The sequence below is a fragment of the Lithobates pipiens genome, unplaced genomic scaffold, assembly GCF_037356315.1.
Source record: "Lithobates pipiens isolate NorthernLeopardFrog02 unplaced genomic scaffold, aLitPip1_a1.2 Scaffold_8, whole genome shotgun sequence".
NCBI classification, from domain to species: Eukaryota; Metazoa; Chordata; class Amphibia; order Anura; family Ranidae; genus Lithobates; species Lithobates pipiens.
This window is the reverse complement of record NW_027507903.1, coordinates 646,471,257-646,492,550: the sequence shown is the minus strand read 5'-3', so window position 1 is coordinate 646,492,550 and position 21,294 is coordinate 646,471,257. Positions and strand designations below refer to the sequence as shown.

The 21,294-nt window shown below is 49.6% G+C and overlaps 1 protein-coding gene and 1 non-coding gene across 3 annotated transcripts; both read right to left on the bottom strand.

Moving 5' to 3' along the window:
* Window positions 1-9,187: 9,187 nt before the first annotated feature.
* On the bottom strand, window positions 9,188-20,711 carry LOC143961668 (eukaryotic initiation factor 4A-I). Of its 2 annotated transcripts, none has more exons than XM_077470990.1 (11): window positions 20,597-20,711; window positions 14,702-14,756; window positions 13,824-13,956; window positions 13,108-13,247; window positions 12,591-12,759; window positions 12,199-12,308; window positions 11,634-11,777; window positions 11,238-11,375; window positions 10,942-11,031; window positions 10,638-10,717; window positions 9,188-9,847 (listed from the first exon to the last, which is right to left on the bottom strand). In XM_077470990.1, the coding sequence occupies exons 1-11, from the start codon at window positions 20,617-20,619 to the stop codon at window positions 9,703-9,705; spliced, it is 1,227 nt and encodes a 408-aa protein (XP_077327116.1). In that variant the 5' UTR covers window positions 20,620-20,711; the 3' UTR covers window positions 9,188-9,702. The 2 variants fall into 2 exon arrangements, with proteins under 2 accessions (XP_077327116.1, XP_077327115.1); XM_077470989.1 differs by lacking the exon at window positions 20,597-20,711 and adding an exon at window positions 20,140-20,183.
* On the bottom strand, window positions 11,859-11,998 carry LOC143965219 (small nucleolar RNA SNORD10). The gene has a single exon (XR_013271598.1). It is a non-coding gene; the product is annotated as a small nucleolar RNA SNORD10 (small nucleolar RNA).
* Window positions 20,712-21,294: the final 583 nt, after the last annotated feature.

Below are 21,294 nucleotides of genomic sequence, written 5' to 3'. Positions count from 1 at the left end.
AGATGTTAATCAGGCGCAAGTCCTGCCCCCTTACAGAGACGTCCAAGACCATGCATCTCCCAATCTCTACCTCAATTACTCGCCGGCACGTTACCATACCAGAAAAAAGGACTGCAACCCCGCTGTAAGGTTCAGCCGCAATAGATCAAAATGAGGGACCACGTCTCCACTCCTTCTTTGCCAGATGTATATCAGCCAGACTACTCAGATGGGTCTCTTGCAAAAACAAAATGTCAGCATCAAACTCGCTGAGCAAAAATAAGGCCATATGACGAGCGCTTACTGATCTTAACCTGGCAACATTCTTTTATCACAGTGGGAACTGCCATTAGGGTAGTTGAGGCAGACGTGTCTTAGCCTGACTACTCCCTCTCCCTGGAGAACCAGCGCGCTTTGTTGCACCCTCACACTCATCATCCATAGAGGACGCTGAACTGAACTGGTCCCAATCATCATCATCATCATCATCATCTGACAGGACCTTGAACTTATTTTCCAAAGGCAAAACTTTAGGATTGAAGGGAACTAAACCCCTTTTTTTTGCTTCTTTTGCCCCTCCTCCTCCTATCCTCCAACCACTCCATATCATCCTTAGACAAACCAGAACCAGCCTCCCCACACCTATCCTCCCCTTCACCCCCCTCCCCCCCCACTCTCCCTTCCCTTATCTACCACCAGGCCGGCCTCCCCACTATTTTCCCCACTCCTCTGTCCCCCACGATCCGCAATAGAAACCCTGCAGCGTTGGGAGAGGGGGACTGGCACCACACCTGACACACCACCCTCAGGACCCACCTCCCCCCCCCTTCTCTGAACACTCTGCTTCAATCCTGGGATCCATCACAGTCTTGGCTGCTGTAGACTCCTGGAGAATTGTAGAACTACTGCTCCCAGCATCTCCTCCACCATTCACAGGAACAGCCGCTATGCCTGGTTCAGGCAAAGTCTCTGACAGTTATTAGCAGATGTTATTGCTTACTGTAGATTGTCGATGGGTCTGGGCTGACTGCCTGTAGCATTACAACCCACAGCAGGCCCATTGTCATTAAATTAATGCCGCGTACACACGAGCGGACTGTATGGCGTACTTAGTCCGTCATACAATCCGACGGACAGTCCGTCATACTTTCCACTGAACGGACTTGACCACACACGGATACCCAAACAGTCCGACGAAAGCTTGCGCGATGACGTGTACAGCACGTACGACGGGACTAGAAATAGGAAGTCCAATACACAGCAAAGCATCCTTCCGCCGTGTAAATCCTTTCTGGGCATGCGCCATTCTTAGTCCGTCGAACTAGCATACTGACGAGCGGATTGTCCGCTGAAACCAAAGTACGACGGACAGAATTTCGAAAAATCCGAAATTCTTAGTACGCCGGACTGCACGCTGAAAAAGTCCGCTGAAGTCCACACACGAGCGGACTGTCCGCTGAAATGTGTTTCGACGGACTAAGTACGCCATACAGTCCGCCCGTGTGTACGCGGCATAAGAAGAAAAGAAGAAAGAAAGAGAAAAGCAGGTAAATCCACAAATAGAGGGTTAAATTAATTCTACCCCTATTGAGTCCTTATTTAAGGTATTGACGCCGTAACCGAATAGCATATACAAAAAGAGAAGGGGGATGCAGTTCGATAGGCGCGGGCTGCAAAAAGAGGTTACTTTAGGCACCAAAAGGATTTTTTCAAAGATAAGGTTAATTTATACAAAATTTTATAATTTATTTTGAATTTTAAATAATATAATTGACCATGATTTAATCATTAAAAAACCAAGACAATCCATAGAGAATGTCCTTATTCCAAATAGAAAAAACATATATAATGTGAAACAGACCACAGACAGAACATGTCATTTATGTTCTGTCTGTGGTCTGTTTCACATGATATATGTTTTTTCTATTTGGAATAAGGACATTCTCTATGGATTGTCTTGGTTTTTTAATGATTAAATCATGGTCAATTATATTATTTAAAATTCAAAATAAATTATAAAATTTTGTATAAATTAACCTTATCTTTGAAAAAATCCTTTTGGTGCCTAAAGTAACCTCTTTTTGCAGCCCGCGCCTATCGAACTGCATCCCCCTTCTCTTTTCCATTGTCATTAAAGATCCCACCATCCTGCACACACACTGTACCTGCACCTGCTCTCTCCACAGGTCTTTCTTCCACAGGGCTGGGAACGGTGTCCATCTTCTCCTCACCATCCTGGGGGGCTGAATCTGGACTGGACTCCAGTTTATTGATGAAATCCAGAATGCCAGAACCTTCAACCTCCTGCTCAGATGTTCCATATTGCTGGGGAGGGAAGGGGACAGAGGCCTCCGCCATTGAGGGCTCAGCAGATGTCTGAGGTGTTGAAGAGCTGGGCTCATCCTCCGGGCCCACTTTCTCACTCTCTGCTGTTTGTACCTGCATCTCCTCACTCTCCATGCAGGAAGCGGCTCCTCTTCTCATTTGGTTAAATCTTTCTTCATTTGTGTATTTTTCTTTAAATGCTCCACTATTCTCCTTCAGAGAATTCACCAATTCTTTCTGCTTCCGCAGAGCTTGTTCCAGATCTTTCAATTCAGGCCTCAGAGCCGGTCTGTTCTTGCTGAACACTTTAGCACAAATCTGCTTTTTCTTTTTGAATTCAGCTTTCAAAGCTCCCAACTTCTCCTCTTCCTTCTCAATCTGCTTCAGCGTTTCCACAATCCTCCGTCTAAAGGCAGACAGAGATTCATCCTTCCTTGGGCCAGGCCCAGAATCTTCCACAGGCTGAGGCCTATCCAGGGGGCCCCCACCAGGGTCCTCCCCAGGATCCAGCATCTCTCCTGGGGCAGAGAATTAACTCTAGCCCTTGGTCTCTGGAAGCACAGGAGCAAAGGGACTAGCAACCTCACACCTCACTGTCAAGGAGCGGAATGTTAGCTTCCCACCATCCCTGAGCTGAGTTCCCGGGTCTGTACACCTACTGTACCAATTATGAGGGGTTCCCACCATCCCTGTGCTGGGTTCCCGGGTCTTTACACTTGCTGTGCCCATTATGAGGGGTTCCCACCATCCCTGTGCTGGGTTCCCGGGTCTTTACACTTGCTGTGCCCATTATGAGGGGTTCCCACCATCCCTGTGCTGAGTTCCTGGGTCTGTACACCTGTTGTGCCCATTATGATGGGTTTCCACCATCCCTGTGCTGAGTTTCTGGGTCTATACAATTGCTGTGTCCATCATGAGGGGTTCCCACCATCCCTGTGCTGAGTTCCTGGGTCTGTACACCTACTGTACCAATTATGAGGGGTTCCCACCATCCCTGTGCTGAGTTCCCGGGTCTTTACACTTGCTGTGCCCATTGTGAGGGGTTCCCACCATCCCTGTGCTGAGTTCCTGGGTCTGTACACCTGTTGTGCCCATTATGATGGGTTTCCACCATCCCTGTGCTGAGTTCCTGGGTCTGTACACCTACTGTACCAATTATGAGGGGTTCCCACCATCCCTGTGCGGAGTTCCCAGGTCTTTACACTTGCTGTGCCCATTATGAGGGGTTCCCACCATCCCTGTGCTGAGTTCCCAGGTCTTTACACTTGCTGTGCCCATTATGAGGGGTTCCCACCATCCCTGTGCTGAGTTCCTGGGTCTGTACACCTGCCCATTATGATGGGTTTCCACCATCCCTGTGCTGAGTTTCTGGGTCTATACAATTGCTGTGTCCATCATGAGGGGTTCCCACCATCCCTGTGCTGATTTCCCGGGTCTGTACACCTGCTGTGCCCATTATGAGGGGTTCCCACCATCCCTGTGCTGAGTTCCCGGGTCTGTACACCTGCTGTGCCCATTATGAGGGGTTCTCACCATTCCTGTGATGAGTTAGTGGGTGTGTGGGGTTCCCGCTATCCCTGTGCTGAGTTCCTGGGTATGTGCACCTGCTGTGTCCAATATGAGGGGTTCTCACCATCCCTGGGCAACAGAGTCTGGGATAGTGTCTGGGAGACCTCACTGTCAGAGTATAGAAGACACAAAGTTTCATGTGCTGAATAAAACATCATAATAGACTCAGCTACAGCACAATACTCATCTCACTGTGCTCTATCACCCCCTGCTGGTACAGCAAACTATTGCATGTACTTTTCTGCTGGTATAGCTACTGTGTAACAAAATGTTTCCTACTCTCTGCTTATGGTGATCATATAACATGTATAATAACAATGTATCTATACGTAGTCTCAGACTTCGCCCATGCTGTATATGGTGATCTTATACATAATAATATTTTATCTATACATAGACTCAGACCACCCAGAATCTATATGGTGGTCTTATATATATATATATATTATTGTATCTATACATGGACTCCATAGATCATAATACCTCCATCTAAATACTGTATTTGTAATGTCAGTCTCGCTGGTCCATTGATTGACAAAGGAATTCTTAAACCATTAGGTTATAGTGCCACCTGCAGGAGGAATGTACAATGCCAACTAGAAAGGCCCCAGCCTCCACCATAACCCCTTCTCTACCCAGTCTCAGTTTTGTCCCATTGCTGGTGTCATTGGGAGGAACCGTGCCCCATTGTTGGTGTCATTAGGAGGAACTGTGCCCCATTGTTGGTGTCATTAGGAGGAACTGTGCCCCATTGCTGGTGTTATTGGGACCCAGTCGCTCTCCCCCAACCTTAGGTCTTCATGCCCCATGTTGGCATTGTGTCCACCTTAGCATTTTCAGTGGCAGACTAGCGACTGGCCAGAAAGGGATTACTTTGACGCAGTTGGCCGGCTTAAACCATGTATTGCAATATATGTGAACTAAAAATCCCAGTTTTTCATTGCATAGTTTGCTGGGAAGGGTGTAGCAGTGTGCAGAGGGTCCACCCAGAATTTGTATTGGGAAGAACTGAGCCCCATCTTTGGTGTCATTGAGAGGAAAAGTGTCCCACCGTTGGTGTCATTGGAAGGAACTCTGCCCCATCGGTGTCAGTGGATGAAATAGTGCCTCAAGAGCTGGGTAAAAGCAAGTAAAGGGCAGCAGATGCAGGCTCCCGGGGAGACCGGATCTAGTGAATGCAGGCTCCCGGGGAGACCAGTTATAGAGAATGTAGGCTCCTAGGGGGACCAGATCTAGTGAATGCAGGCTCCCCAGGAGAGTGGATCTAGTGAATGCAGGCTGCTAGGGAGACCGGATCTAGTGAATGCAGGCTCCTTGGGAGAGCAGATCTAGTGAATACAGGCTCCGGGGGAGAGCGGATCTAGTGAATGCAGGCTCCCGGGGAGACCAGTTATAGAGAATGTAGGCTCCTAGGGGGACCAGATCTAGTGAATGCAGGCTCCCCAGGAGAGTGGATCTAGTGAATGCAGGCTCCTAGGGAGACCGGATCTAGTGAATGCAGGCTCCTTGGGAGAGCAGATCTAGTGAATACAGGCTCCCGGGGAGAGCGGATCTAGTGAATGCAGGCTCCTGGGGAAAGCAGATATAGTGAATGCAGGCTCCCGGGGAGAGCGGATCTAGTGGCTGCAGGCTCCTAGGGAGAGCAGATATAGTGAATGCAGGCTCCTAGGGAGACCAGATCTAGTGACTGCAGGCTCCTAGGGAGACCAGATCTAGTGAATGCAGGCTCCTGGGGAGAGCAGATCTAGTGAATGCAGGCTCCTGGGGAGAGCAGATCTAGTGAATGCAGGCTCCTGGGGAGAGCAGATATAGTGAATGCAGGCTCCTGGGGAGAGCAGATCTAGTGACTGCAGGCTCCTGGGTTTAGTAACACTTTAAAGTGGCGTTCCACCCAAAAGTGGAACTTCACTCCTCGCCCCCCTTACATGCCACATTTGGCATGTACACTTTTTTGGAGTGGGTGCTTAGTTTTCAGTGGGACTTCTTGTACCACTTCCTGCTTCCGAGTACGGGCCCCCTCCTCTCCTCAATCTTCTGTGACACATCACAGGTCTCATAAAATTGCCTGGCCAGCCGTCACTGGCGGGTGCCCACAGTTTCAATGGAGGCTCTGTGCGCCCACAACTCTGGACTTTATTAAAAGTCAGCAGCTTAAAAAAAAAAAAAAAAAAAAAAATATACAAAAAAAAGTCTGGAACTCAGCTTTAAGTAAATTCCCCCCTTGATCCTGCCAAAAATGTTGGCAAATCACTTCCTGTGCCATCCCGATACCGTTAGTTGAGTTGTCACTATACGGGCAGAAGTGTTACTGGGCATCGATGGTGATCCAAGGACTTGGTGTTTAGATACAGTTCAACCATGACCAGTCCATTTTCTGTTATACAGCACTGTTACTTTACCAATTGTGCGATCGTGCAACGCCGTACCCAAGTAAAATTTATGTGCCCCCCCCACAAATATTTAAGTGACATTTGATCACCTGTTTTTTTTTTGTGGCACAAAAAAAAAAAAAAAAAGAATAATTTTTTCTCATCAATTTAGGCAATCATGGCTTCTGCAACACTTTTTTTGGTAAGCAAAAATCCCAATAAACGTGATTAGTTTGCACAAAAGTTATAGCGTAAAAAAAATCCGTTTGTAGACGCTATAACTTTTGCGCAAACTAATCACGTTTATTGGGATTTTTGTTTACTGAAAATGTGTAGCAGAAGCCATGATTGCCTAAACTGATGAGAATTTTTGAAAACTAGTAATGGCAGTGATCAGTGACATCACAGTGGACACTTTTTTGGGGACCAGCAATATGAATAGTTAGTGCTAAAAATATTCACTGGCCGGGAAGGAGTTAACGTTGGGGGGGGGGGATCAAAGAAGAAGGGGTGCTTTAAATAGGAGGAAGGCAGAGATCTGTGTTCCTACTTTGCAGAGACATAGGATCCATGTCAGAACAGCGATCTGCCTGTTGCACTGAACAATCAGGCCTGCGATTAGTTTGCTGCATCTAAGGTGCACATGCCCCCAAAAAAACAAAAACGCATCAGATGACATACTAGGGAGGCGATCTTGTGCAAAGTGGCTGCCCTATATCTGGATAACCAGATTTTACACCCTTAAGCACTTCTGGACCCCCAAAAGATGTAAAAAACATTTCTACTTGGTCATAAAAGTGTGTGTGTGTGTATATATATATATATATATATATATATATATATATATATATATATATATTACACACATACACACAAAAACCCACACCCTTTTATCAATTTAGGACAAAACATTCTGCTATATGTCTGGTGTAAAAAAGACAAGTGTATAGCGTTTATATATATATATATATATATACACACACACCCTATTATATATGCAGCTATACTGTAATGGGGGGGTCAGTAACTTCTAGCAGGACTGTGACAGGAAATCTGACACTGGCTATGGGGATCACCAACTGTGCCGGGTACAAGGTCACCCAACACCCAGGACAGAGATGCCAAAACTGCATCCCCCCCCCCCGTGATGTGCAAACTTAGGAGGATCCGACACCCAGCAGTCACCGACTTGTCAAACTCACTGCCTGTCACTACTTTAGTCAGCCTTAGGAAGGTACTGCGCCGCCCCCATAACAGGGAAACATTGCACCTCTACCACACCATCACCCCCCCCCCTCCCCCCATTATCCCCACCCTGACACTAATAGTGCTCAATGATAAAGCCGGCCATAGACTGTTCAATTCTCAGGAACCAATTCGGTTCAAACCTCATATGGGCAAGCTGAATGTACCCCCAAGATGACCACCAACTTGGGTACAACATGTACTAGCCCGTCAGATTGGTTGTACCCATTAGTGAGCAGAGGACGACAACAACTTGCCCAAATATGGTTTGAACCTCATTGGTTCCCGATTTGAACAGGTCTATGGCTGATGATCATTGATCTCCGTTCTAGCCACTGGCAATAATCCCGGTCTTCTGGTGGGGAGCGCTGGGAGAAGACAACGGAGTCATTCCCACAATACTGTCTGGAAACTGCTGTCTATGGTCAGCCCAATACTGTATCAGTGACACTGGCTGGGAAAGGGAGGCGTTAATATCTACAGGCAATCAGGGGTTAACTGTGCTGCTTTTCTAGCAAAAAACAGCCAGCTTGCTGTTCTGCTTTTTTTGTAATCACTGGCTGAAACCTGCTGACCACCAGCCATCCCCATCACTGGCTGAAACCTGCTGACCACCAGCCATCCCCATCACTGGCTGAAACCTGCTAACCATCCCCAATCACTGGCTGAAACCTGCTAACCAACCATCCCCAATCACTGGCTGAAACCTGCTAACCATCCCCAATCACTGGCTGAAACCTGCTAACCAACCATCCCCAATCACTGGCTGAAACCTGCTAACCAACCATCCCCAATCACTGGCTGAAACCTGCTAACCATCCCCAATCACTGGCTGAAACCTGCTAACCAACCATCCCCCATCACTGGCTGAAACCTGCTGCCAAACTCATGCAGCGTCCAGTTACAGCACAGGTAGGTGCCCCATGTAAGTTGCCCAGCCTGCCACCCACTTGCAGTATATTTACTGTGAAAAGGATTGGTGATCATGTGACCTCTGACTGGGTGTCACATGATCAGGAGCCAATGTCCACCTCACCTTGCTAGTGGCAACCAAGGGGACATTGGCCAGATACTGAAGCCTATGTGTTAAAGGGCCCAACCTTTTGCCTCTGCACATGTGCATTGTGAGTGGCAAGAAAATAAAGACCTCCTGTGGCTAAAGGTTTACATCAGAGGCCACACCTATGGTGTTGCAGCCTATAGGGCAGTGATGGTGAACCTTGGCACCCCAGATGTTTTGGTGCTACATTTCCCATGATGCTCAACTACACTGCAGAGTGCATGAGCATCATGGGAAATATAGTTCCAAAACATCTGGGGTGCCAAGGTTCACCATCACTGCTATAGGTAGAGCAGGTCACGTTGCACTCTTGCTTGCATAGCTCCCATGTAAACTGCACAAGAGTACAGCTACAGTCACAAACCACACTCTAGGTGGCTTATCCTGCCATTTTATCACAGCAGCTGAATGTTTGTAGCTCCAAAACCCAATGCCACTAGAGGGCGATGTTTGGAAAAACCACTGTAAATGATAATCAACATTTGTCTGCAATATAATAAAGCATTTCCCACCAAAATAAGCCATATGAAGAGGATGTAGGGAGAGGGTAGGGGGTGGGGAAGCTGCTTAGTTTTGAGGGGGTGGGGGGGGAGGTAGTTGGGGAATGAAAGGGTTGGGGGACAAGCAAAAAGAGACAAACTAAGTTGCAAAAAAAAAATGTTTTATTTAATAAATACTATACAGAAAAAGCAAAAAGAAAATGGCGACAATTTATAGTATTTTGGGGGAAAATTTGAAAAAATAAATGTTTGAAGTCCGAATTGATAGCAGCCTGATTGGAGGAGGGGGGGATGGGTAGCGATTGTTTGGTCCACTGATTTGGTGGGGTAAACTTTTGGGGGTACAGAGGAGTGGGGGGAGGGGGTTAGTGTTCAGTTTACAGAAGAAACACAAACAAATGTTTTACGGTCACAATACCTCAAAATAACATTTATTTGAAAAAAAACAAAAAAAAGTAATATAAATCATTTAGTCATACAGGGGTGGGGGAAGGGAATGGGGGAAGCCCAAACGAGGGGCTTAATAGAAAGCTGTATGCCTCCTCCCTGCCCGGGGACCCCTGGGGGGGGACCGCCGTAGACAGAAAGGTGTTTTTTGTATTTTCAGTTATACTATTTTTTTGTTCTTTTTTCGTTAAATCTCTGGTGGGGGACCTCAGATGAGATCCGCCACGTTCATCGGCATCTCTTCAACGGTTGTGTTGTAAAAAGTCTCAATGTCCTTCAGGGTGCGCTTGTCTTCCTCGGTCACCATGTTGATGGCGACACCTTTCCTACCGAAACGACCGCCTCTGCCGATCCTGAGAAAGAGGGGAGCAGCATATGAGAAAGAGGGGGGAGCAGCATATGAGAAAGAGGGGGGAGCAGCATATGAGAAAGAGGGGGGAGCAGCATATGAGAAAGAGGGGGGGAGCAGCATATGAGAAAGAGGGGGGAGCAGCATATGAGAAAGAGGGGGGGGAGCAGCATATGAGAAAGAGGGGGGGAGCAGCATATGAGAAAGAGGGGGGGAGCAGCATATGAGAAAGAGGGGGGGAGCAGCATATGAGAAAGAGGGGGGGAGCAGCATATGAGAAAGAGGGGGGGAGCAGCATATGAGAAAGAGGGGGGGAGCAGCATATGAGAAAGAGGGGGGAGCAGCATATGAGAAAGAGGGGGGGAGCATATGAGAAAGAGGGGGGGAGCATATGAGAAAGAGGGGGGGAGCATATGAGAAAGAGGGGGGGAGCATATGAGAAAGAGGGGGGGAGCATATGAGAAAGAGGGGGGGGAGCATATGAGAAAGAGGGGGGGAGCATATGAGAAAGAGGGGGGAGCATATGAGAAAGAGGGGGAGCATATGAGAAAGAGGGGGAGCATATGAGAAAGAGGGGGAGCATATGAGAAAGAGGGGGGGAGCATATGAACACATCAAGGTTCATAGCTGGGGGTGTAGGCCATGTTTAAGTTGCGAAACGCGACTTTACAGCGTTAATCGCGGTGGAGCATGGTCCCGATTCATCTCCCAAGAGCCTACTGTCCGCATCCAGCATGGAGGCTGGTCAGAGAGGGTGCCCTTGGGTACAACATACATCATAGATGGCAACTTACCTGTGAATATAGTTTTCTCTGTTTGTTGGCAAGTCATAGTTAATGACCAAGGAGACCTGCTGGACATCAATTCCTCGAGCCTACATGAAGGAAACAAAGGGGTTAACTCAGACGAAAAGGCGTCATGTCACTGGTCTCTAGTGAATGGATAGGCTGTATTCTCAGTGGCGTCACTGGTCTCTAGTCAATGGGTAGGCTGCATTCTCAGTGACGTCACCGATCTCTAGTGATGGGATAGGCTGCATTCTCAGTGACGTCACTGGTCTCTAGTGATTGGATAGGCTGTGCAGTCAGCAACACTCACCAGCAGATCTGTAGTAATGAGGACACGACTGGACCCGGATCGGAACTCCCTCATAATGACGTCTCTCTCCTTCTGGTCCATGTCTCCGTGCTGGAAATAAAGGGTGATATGTTAGAACACACCCCCGGTTGATGTTATTCATGTCCCCATGGCATGAACCAGCCAACAGTCACAAGTGCTGTACTGGGATGAACATGGGTGGACTCTATACCCCAGTCAGATATAAGACTACACGCCACGTGACGTGTCCTTGCCCAGTGATCCGGGGAGACGTTAGAACATATTGGAAGACTCACCAGAGCGGATACAGTGAAGTCTCTTGCGTGCATCTTCTCCGTCAGCCAGTCCACCTTCCGGCGGGTGTTTATAAAGATGACGGCCTGTGTGATGGTGAGCGTCTCGTAGAGATCGCAAAGAGTGTCCAACTTCCACTCCTGAAAAGACAAACCAGTTGAGGATCACAACCACCACAACTGAGGTACAAAACAAAGTGAGGGGCCAGCTGCTGCCCCAAGGCGAGGGACTGTCCCCACAGCATGAACCAGCTGACAGTGACTGAGCGGCTGCGCTGGGATGAATATGGGGTTGTATTATATACCCCTGTCAGATATAAGAATACACGCCATCACGTGACGCATCCTTGCCCAGTGACAGGGAAGGGGGGGAGGAGTTATTGCTAGGGAGACACCCACCTCACGCTCCACGTTGATGTAGAACTGCCGGATACCCTCCAGAGTCAGCTCTTCCTTCTTCACCAGGATACGGATCGGGTCCCTCATGAACTTTTTCGTCACCTCCAACACATCAGAGGGCATGGTGGCTGAGAGCAGCACCACCTGGGACAAAGACAACACCAATTATTAGGTGCCTCTCCAATGGCAAGCAGAGATTCCATGAATAATAATAAAAAAAAGGTTGCTTTCAGACAAAGTGGTGTGATCATATCCCAGACTCCTCTGCGGCAGACTGTCCTGGCCGGCAAGACGCAGACCAGAGAGCTGCCACAAGAGGGAGACGTGGGCTTCAGATGACACGCATGGGATATCATCATTAAAGCAGCCTATGTTAGTGCCCACTACCAGAACAACTCCAACCTGTGCCAATGGCATCACTCAGACTTGACCAAGCCATAAGGCTCAGACCCTCATGCAAAGGCCTCTCACCCCAGCAGAACATATCCCAAGGTTGATCTTCCACCCCCCCCCAGGCATTATGAGACCCCCCCCAGTTAATAAAATTTCACAACTGTCTCCTTACCTGAGCGTTACTGCTCAGCTTCTGGAAAATATCGTAGATCTGGTCCTTGAAACCTCGACTCAACATTTCATCAGCCTCGTCCAGAACGAACATTTTAATGTATTTGGGAGCTGGAAAGGAATACAAGGTGGGTTAGACAGTGCGGAAAGCCACCATACACCCCTCAACAAGCAGAAACGGGGGGGGGGGGGGGGGAGCTTCATCTCCTAGAACCCCTCAGTAAGGTTTGTCCCCACAGCATGAACCAGCTGACAGTGACCACACAGCTGTGCTGGGATGAATATGGGGGTCACTCTGCCCCCGTCAGATATAAGACACACATCACGTGATGCGCCCTTGCCCAGTGACAGGGGGAGGGTGGGAAACGCACTGGCACCTGGATAGATACTTACACAGGTATCGCCTGTTCAACATGTCGAATACTCTCCCTGGAGTGCCGACCACTATGTGCGGAGCTTCCGACTGCAGCTTTTGTACCTCCGCTCGCACGTTGGTGCCGCCAATACAGGCGTGACACCCGGCGCCCATGTAGTCTCCCAGCGCCATCACCACCTTCTGGATCTGGAAGAAAAAACAGGCGATGTCAACTAAATCCATGAACACTGTATTAATAGTTGTAGTCTTGGTTTGAGCCAGTAGGTGGTGCTGCAGGCCGCTTTTAATGTTTTCGAAGGGACCAACAAGCCCCTTTGATGTAAAGCGGACCAGTTAGAGCTCATACTAAGTGCACCCACCTCATCCACACACCTCACCGTGCCAACAGGAGTCCCTATAACTCTCCAGGTGGAAACCATCCAGATCACACTTTCAACCACGAGTCTGCTCACCAACAGGGGGTGATGCCCCCCTGCCCTTCACAATCATCCCCACACCAGGAGAAGTCCCATCCAAACATCAGTCTGTACTCACCTGCTGGGCCAACTCTCGGGTTGGGGCCAAGACAAGGGCTTGTGTGGCCTTCATATCCAGCTCAACTTGCTGGAGGATGGAAATGGCAAATGTGGCTGTTTTCCCAGTTCCAGACTGAGCCTGAGCGATGACATCATAACCTGCAGAGAGACCGCAAGCTTACTACGGCTGCACTAGCCCACATGTTTAACCTCCCTTTATATGAACATCTAGGAATGGCCAGAAACTATGGGTGGGTCCCAAAAGCAAGGACAACTCTTCTAGGAGAAGGTCAGGAAGCTCGCTTTACAGCTGGCTGGGAAAAACATTAGAGAGCCTGCAAGGAAAACCTCTGTTTTTATGTGGAAAGTTCCCTATGCTGCCCAGACTCCACTATTTGTTCTAATGCAACCCAAGTTTACTGTGTCATGCCCAGGGGGATGCAACCCATGCATGCCATACCAAGCCCAGGGTGACATAACCCAAGTGTGCTGTGCCAAGCCCAGGGAAGTGACAGAGGAAACCCAAAACAGACCTCGACTGCATGCAACCCCCAAAACTCAGCTCCATCCTTCCAGGAGGCAACAAGAGCTGCGTCCCACCAGAAAACTCATGCAGACCACTCACAACCACCCTGGAGAGGACAGAGCGGTGTGTGCTGCACAATGGAGCTGAACACAGTTCTATGGGATAGTTCTGCAGAATGATAAAAGACAACATGGGGGAAGTCCACTTACCCTTGATACAAGGTAGAATAGCTCGCTGTTGGATAGCAGACGGTTTCTCAAAACCATAGGCGTAAATCCCTCTCAGGAGAGACTCTGACAGGTTCATATCGTCAAAACTGTCCACCACCTCATTCCAGTTACTCTGTGGAGAAAACAGAAGAAGGATTTAGCTGGCAGTCCCATCACTACAACCCCCACAATCTCAGGGCTTACTGACACCACAACATCTCCTGAACCTATCTAGGACCCCAAAGAGCCAGTTACCACTAGACTTGTGAAGGAACCCAAAGAACCCCCTTTCCCCCCCACCAGTAAGGTTTGTCCCCACAGCATGAACCAGCTGACAGTGACCACACAGCTGTGCTGGGATGAATATGGGGGTCACTCTGCCCCTGTCAGATATAAGACACACATCACATGATGCGCCCTTGCCCAGTGACAGGGGGGAGGGTGGGAAATATGCCAGCCCCTGGATACCACTAGACCTCTGAAGGAACCCAAAGATCGAGTCCCCACAACTCATCTACAGTGGGTCACCATCACACCTGCATCATTTACTAAAAACACTGCCAACTCATACTGAGAGTGCAGGCACCTGTAGAAAAAAAAATGCAGTGTTTTGGTGTGAATGGGCCCTCATTCAGCCACAGGATTCCTGAGGTGACTACTACCACAAAACATCCATCAGTGAACATGATGAATACCAAGTGAAGTTCCCTCCCATCATAAGATAACAGCATGTCCTAAGTTCACCAATAACAGTCTTTGCCATATGGAACTCCAAGAACGTCTTTAATTATGACCTGTGTCCCGAGTTAAATACCATTAGGTGGAGGGCATGAAGACAGAAAATTGACAAAAAAAACCCACACAAGACCACCACTTACCTCAATGATACCATCGGGCTCCATACCTTCGGGCCCATTGTCTCTAGATCTTTCTCTAGAAAGAAAAAGAAAAAAAAAAAAAAAAACACTTGTGAAAAAAAAGGCACATCCTATGTATGTATGCATGCATGCATGCATGCATGTATGCATGTGAAGACTGACAAGATGACACTTGACCAGTAATGGTACACAGATTTTTTTTTTTAATTTGTAAAGCCTATTGGGTCCTTCCCCACCCACAATGATGTGAGCTCAGAGAAGTCACCCTACATGCCCCCACCCACATGACTGACCACCCGAGCTTGGCATCTGGGCCACCGGTCAAAGATTGAACCAGCCAAGTTGAGTTCAGCTGGGGCTCACTGAAAGAACCAGCCATCACTCAACCCCTGGAGGAACCCAAAGAGAACCAGCCATCACTCAACCCCTGGAGGAACCCAAAGAGAACCAGCCACCACTGAACCCATTAAGGAACCCAAAGAGAACCAGCCACCACTGAACCCCTGGAGGAACCCAAAGAGAACCAGCCACCACTGAACCCCTGGAGGAACCCAAAGAGAACCAGCCACCACTGAACCCCTGGAGGAACCCAAAGAGAACCAGCCACCACTGAACCCCTGGAGGAACCCAAAGAGAACCAGCCACCACTGAACCCCTGGAGGAACCCAAAGAGAACCAGCCACCACTGAACCCCTGGAGGAACCCAAAGAGAACCAGCCACCACTGAACCCCTGGAGGAACCCAAAGAGAACCAGCCACCACTGAACCCCTGGAGGAACCCAAAGAGAACCAGCCACCACTGAACCCCTGGAGGAACCCAAAGAGAACCAGCCACCACTGAACCCCTGGAGGAACCCAAAGAGAACCAGCCACCACTGAACCCCTGGAGGAACCCAAAGAGAACCAGCCACCACTGAACCCCTGGAGGAACCCAAAGAGAACCAGCCACCACTGAACCCCTGGAGGAACCCAAAGAGAACCAGCCACCACTGAACCCCTGGAGGAACCCAAAGAGAACCAGCCAGCACTGAAACCTCAAAGGAACACAAGACTTCTGAAGGAACAAACCCCCTCCCCTCAGTTAAGGTTTGTCCCCACAGCATGAACCAGCTGACAGTGACCACACAGCTGTGCTGGGATGAATATGGGGGTCACTCTGCCCCTGTCAGATATAAGACACACATCATGTGATGTGCCCTTGCCCAGTGACAGGGGGTGGGTAAATATGCCAGCCCCTGAAAGAACCTGGCACCACTGACCATACGAAGAAACCCAGAGAACCAGCAACCACTGAAGCCAAAGAGAACCAGTCACCACAACCTATGAAGGAACCAAAGAACCACACAGGAACCCAAAGAGAACCAGTCACCACTGAACCCATAGAAGAATCCAGAACCAACCACCACTGGAAGAACCCCAAGAGAACCAGCCTTCAATGAAACCTCAAAGGAACACTAGACAGTCAACCCCTGAACCTAAAGAAACCTAAAGAACCAGTCACCACTGAACCCATGGGACAATAGTCAATGTTAATTTTGGCAATTTTCGATTTAGTCTTAGGACTAAAACGTTTTAGTCCCACTTTAGTCTTCTGTAATAGTTTTAGTTGTATTTAGTTGACTAAAATCTAATGGGTGTAGTTAAAAATTGTAATACATTAGTTAATATTTCTCTACACTTTCCAAACTCATACTGCCGGAGTGAAAAAAACCATGTTATTTAAGGCATTGAGGTATGACTACACTACAGACCAGTGTTAATTTTGAAGTCAAATTTCAATTTAGTTTTGTCTAAACTAAAAAGCCATTTTAGTCCCATTCTAGTCATCTCAATTGTTTTTGCCGTAGTTTATGCGACTAAAAAATAGTATGAATTTAGTCGATGAAACACTGTAGTCACCACTGAACCTACAGTGATGGGGAACCTTGGTGCCCCAGATGTTTTGGAACTACATTTCCCATAATGCTCAACTACACTGCAGAGTACATGATCATTGGAAATTTAGCGCCAAAACATCTGGGGTGCCAAGGTTCACCATCACTGCTATAGAGGAACCCCAGAGAGAACCAGTCATCACTGAACTAATGAAGGAACCCAAAGTGTACCAGTCAACGCTAAACCTACAGAGGAACCCAAAGCCCACCTGAGATGTAGGTTTGCCCTCTGCCTGGCCACACACCATCAATAAAAGCAGAGGTCCACCCTAAAGTGGACCTTCCGCTCATTGGAATCCTCCCCCCTCTGGCGCCACAATTGGCACCTTTCTGGGGGTGCAGGTACCTGTACAGCACAGGTATCTGCACCCACTTCCAGGATAGCTCTCTGCGGAAAGGGGCGTAGATTACGCCCCTTCCCAAAAGTCCCCCACTGCCTGCTGGGAAACACAAAGATCCCAGAGGCAGCGGGACCATCCTTATTGCGCAGCGCGATTTGCACATGCGCAGTAGGGAACCGGGAAATGAAGCCGAAAGGCTCCACTTCCTGATTCCCATACCCAAGATGGCGGCGGCAGCACCCGAGAGACGATCGAGAGATCGGCTTCGGGTGCCGACATCGCAGGCGCGCTGGGCGGGTAAGTGTCACTATTTTAAAAGTCAGCAGCTGCAGTATTTGTAGCTGCTGGCATTAAAAAAAAAAAAAAAAGTGTGATCAGGCAGCCAACAGGACAGCAACCATCAGATCCCAATGGCCCTTGCAATGACACTTGTGTTTCTAGAACAGGTCCACTTTAAAGGGGAACTGCAGAAGTTTTTATCCTATACAATAAAGACCATTTAGACAAAATTCTTCATGCTAGGCCACCCCAAAAGCCCAGCACTAGATCTGGACCTACATTTCCTGAAAGATCTAGATTTGAGGCTGAGCGCTTCCTCCGACCATGCCATTATGTGATTGGGGGGGGGATATACAATTACTGCTAGTAGAGTGATAATACAAAGGGCTGTGGGTGTCACTAGAGGACAGTAGATAAAGACTACAAGATGGCTAAAACAGCCAACTATACCTTAAAAATGTCAAAGTCTCAAATCTGATCACATCTTAAATTTATGGAATTCTCAAATCAGTCAAGCAGACATCTTCATAAAATCACAGGCTGACTGCCTTTACAGCTCCTATGGTAGGATTTTGGAAAATGTGGCCTGTCCGTGACCATGGAGGAAGGTTTTGAGATGCTGTTCTAGGAGGCCATGACAACCAGAAATGTTACAGAACAGAGGAACATTGTACACCTGGAGCCCGAGATCTAATCCAGGACCCCCATGACAGTGTACAGCCTTGGATCCCACCCAGGACCTCGATTGGTGGCTGTCTACGGCCTCCCCGGGATCCGATACCGGGGCCCAGTAGCAGGCCTCAATGACGTAGATACATCTCAGGCCGGCTGCACAGGAGGAGTTAATAGACCGAGGACATTTTCCAGGGGCGGAGCGGCCCCGGGAATGTATGACAGCGTGACGTCACACAGGCTGAGAACATTGGGCGGATACCTGAGACACGCCAGGGTTGTACAGGACCCCCACCCTCCCCCCGGCTGGAGCCCAGTGATAACCCATCCCCCGGCTTAGTCATACCGCTGACGAATGCACATTGTGTAACCCCTGCAGGGCTGACAGTGAGCGCCTAGAACCATCGGGGACAGAAGACTGGAAAGAGCCAGGGGTCATGTGACCCACCACCAGGTCCGACCTATGTCATCTATAGACCACAACCAGCCCGGGGGGGGGGGGGGGGGAGACACACGACTACCTCCCCAGAGATGATCAGCTGGGTAACATACAGAGTACACGCCACTCCATAAGCTATATGGAGACTCATTATTCAAGTCCCCCAAGACATGCTGGGGGTTGTAGTCAGTACACATTGCATAACCCTGCATCCATCCTTAGTGATGGGAGTTGTAGTACCTCAGAATGGACGACATTGTGTCTCATCACCTGGAAAGGAATGTGACCCCCCACCATTACCTAAACTTCACCCAATGAGACCACTCACCATCCACACTGGGAGTAGTAGTTCTACATATCCGCCTCCCTATGGTTAGAACCACAGGAAGGCCTTATATGTCCAATTATCGGAGGTATATATATACAAACGCTATGGTACCCCAACCCAAGCTGTAGTCCATACAACTACCATGAAAAATGTAAAATTATCCTAATCACATCCAGGACATGCTGGGAGTTGTAGTCCACCCCATTAGGCCTCAGCACTAAATGCAGCCTTTCCATAACAGAATCAGCCATGATGGGAGTTACACTGCTCAGTACACTACACTGAGTGCTAGAGGGCCCGACTAGGGGTTGTAGTCCCCCATAAACCAGAATCATACAGGGAGGTTGTAGGCCTCAGTGCTATACATCAACCCCTATAGTGCCATGCTGGGGGGGGGGTTGTATTCCTCACAAAACAAAATCAGTCATGCTGGGCGTTGTAGTCTTAAGTGATATATACGGCCATGCTGGGGGAAGGGGGTTGTAGGCCCCCATAAGCCAGAATCAGTCATGCTGGGGGTTGTAGTCCTCAGTTTATATTGCCCCATATAGGGCCATGTTGAGGGCTGTAGTCCGCGTAAAACAGTCTACAGGGGTCTAGGGGGGTGATGTCTAGTAATGAGGGTGGTGCATGGCTGATTCTATATTATAGGACACTGTAGACATCACCCCCCTATGTGGCCATACTGGGGGTTGTAGTAGTCAATACTGTCTGTCACCCCCCCCCCCCTGAATCAGCCATGCTGGGGGTTGTAGTAGTCCCCCATACACCGCCCTTTATAGGGCCATGCTGGCAGCCATCGCCATTACTAGATGTCACCCCCTAGAGGGCCATGTTGGGAGTTGCAGTCCCCTCTAATAAAGAACCAACCATGCCATCAGTCCTCGGTATGAACTGTAACCCCCCCCCCCATAGTGCCATGCTGGGGGTTGTAGTAGTCCTCTACCGTATATCGCTCCCTAGAGGGCCATACTCCACAATATAGGCTCAGCCATGCTGGGGAGTTGTAGTCCTCTATAGGGCCATGCTGGCGGTAATCTTCCTCAGTACTGTACATCGCCCCCTAGAGGGCCACGTTAGGGGTTGCAGTCCCATAAGATAGAATGGTCCATGCTGGTAGTCCTCCATACCATAAATCGCCTTTAGGGCCATGCTGGGGGTTGTAGTAGATCTCGGTATATCAACCCCTAGAGGGCCATACACCTTAACATAGAATCAGCCATGCTGGGGGCTGTAGTCTGCCATATACCACCCTCATAAGGCCATGCTGAGGGTTGTAGTTCTCCACACCCCACCCCCTAGAGAGCCATGCTGGGGGTTGTAGTCCACACACCACCCTTTATTGGGCCATGCTGGGGGTTGAAGTCCTCCTCAGGTACTGTATGTCGCCCCCTATATGGCCATGCTGGGTGGTTGCAATCCCCATAGTATAGAAGGTTCCATGCCGGTAGTCGTAGTCCTCCTGTAGGGCCATGCTGGGTGTTGAAGTCCTCCGATGTATGATGGATTCTCCCCTCCTCCCCCCGGGGTCCACGTGCAGCACCGGAAGTGTCCGCCATCTTAGAGGAAAGTTTCCCCCTCCCCCATCCCGGCGGCCATCTTGTCTCTCTCACCCCCCCTTCCCCCACACCCGGGTGTCGGTGCGCCCACGTGCACCGGGCGGAGGCCGCCATCAGAGCCGGGAGATGGGGGAGGGGAGCGCACACGGAAAAGTGCCCGGTCTAGTGAGGGTTGTATTTCTTCCCCTTTCCCCCCCAGGTTCGGGTGATATGAAGGTCGGAGGAGAGGGAACACTCCACACCGAATATACCTCACCCGACTCTCTGTATGTCCCGCCACCCACACCGTGTGCGCCCTTCCCAGAGGGCCCCGCCGCCATTATCGCCGTCCCCTAACACTCACCGGTTATCGTAGCTCGCAGACATCCTCAGAGCGGAAGCTTCTTCGTAGCCGGTGACCGCCTGTTATATACCCACCTGGGAGCCACGCCCTGACGCGCTGCCATTGGCCGGCTGCCTGCGACGTGGGACGTGCTTTTCAGTGCTTCTCATCCCTGATTCGGCGGCGGGCCCGCCACTCAACCCGGCGGCCGACCGGCTCGGAGCGCCATTGGCCGGGATCGGCGGAGGGGAAGGGATACGCCCCCGGATGGCGAAGGAGCCTTTTCTTCGACCACCATCCCCCCACGAAGACGTAACTCATTGGTCGGCCACGCGCACGTGACTCCCTTACTGCAGAGACCAAGCCCGCCAAGTATCTCGCCCGCTCATTGGCCGGGCCGCCTGGCAGTCACCCGTGCCCGGGGTAGGATTGGCGGGCCGGTACGTCGCTCTGCGCTTCCGGGCGCCTCATTGGCTGCGAGGCGGCAAGAGACCCCGCCCGCTCGTGTTATTCCCTCCAGGAAGGAGAGCCCATTCCTGACTGTCCCCCTCAGACAGAATGGAGGGGTGGAAGACGGCCATGTCTGAGCACAGGACACGTCTGACTGAGGCCACATATGACCGGGCCCGGCTCCATCCTGTACTGAGGGGCATTAGCGTGTGAAAAACATGGCTGATGGGGACCCCCCTATATAAGGGGGATCAACTTGAGAAAAACAT

Excerpts from the sequence above, each read along its gene's own strand:
- LOC143961668 (XM_077470989.1), bottom strand. The coding sequence starts at position 20,168 with ATGGCCCTACAGGAGGACTACGACTACCG. Across the intron at positions 12,760-13,107 it reads CCCGAGAGTTGGCCCAGCAG|ATCCAGAAGGTGGTGATGGC; the intron begins GTGAGTACAGAC and ends TTTTTCTTCCAG. Across the intron at positions 11,032-11,237 it reads ACTTCACTGTATCCGCTCTG|CACGGAGACATGGACCAGAA; the intron begins GTGAGTCTTCCA and ends CTTTATTTCCAG.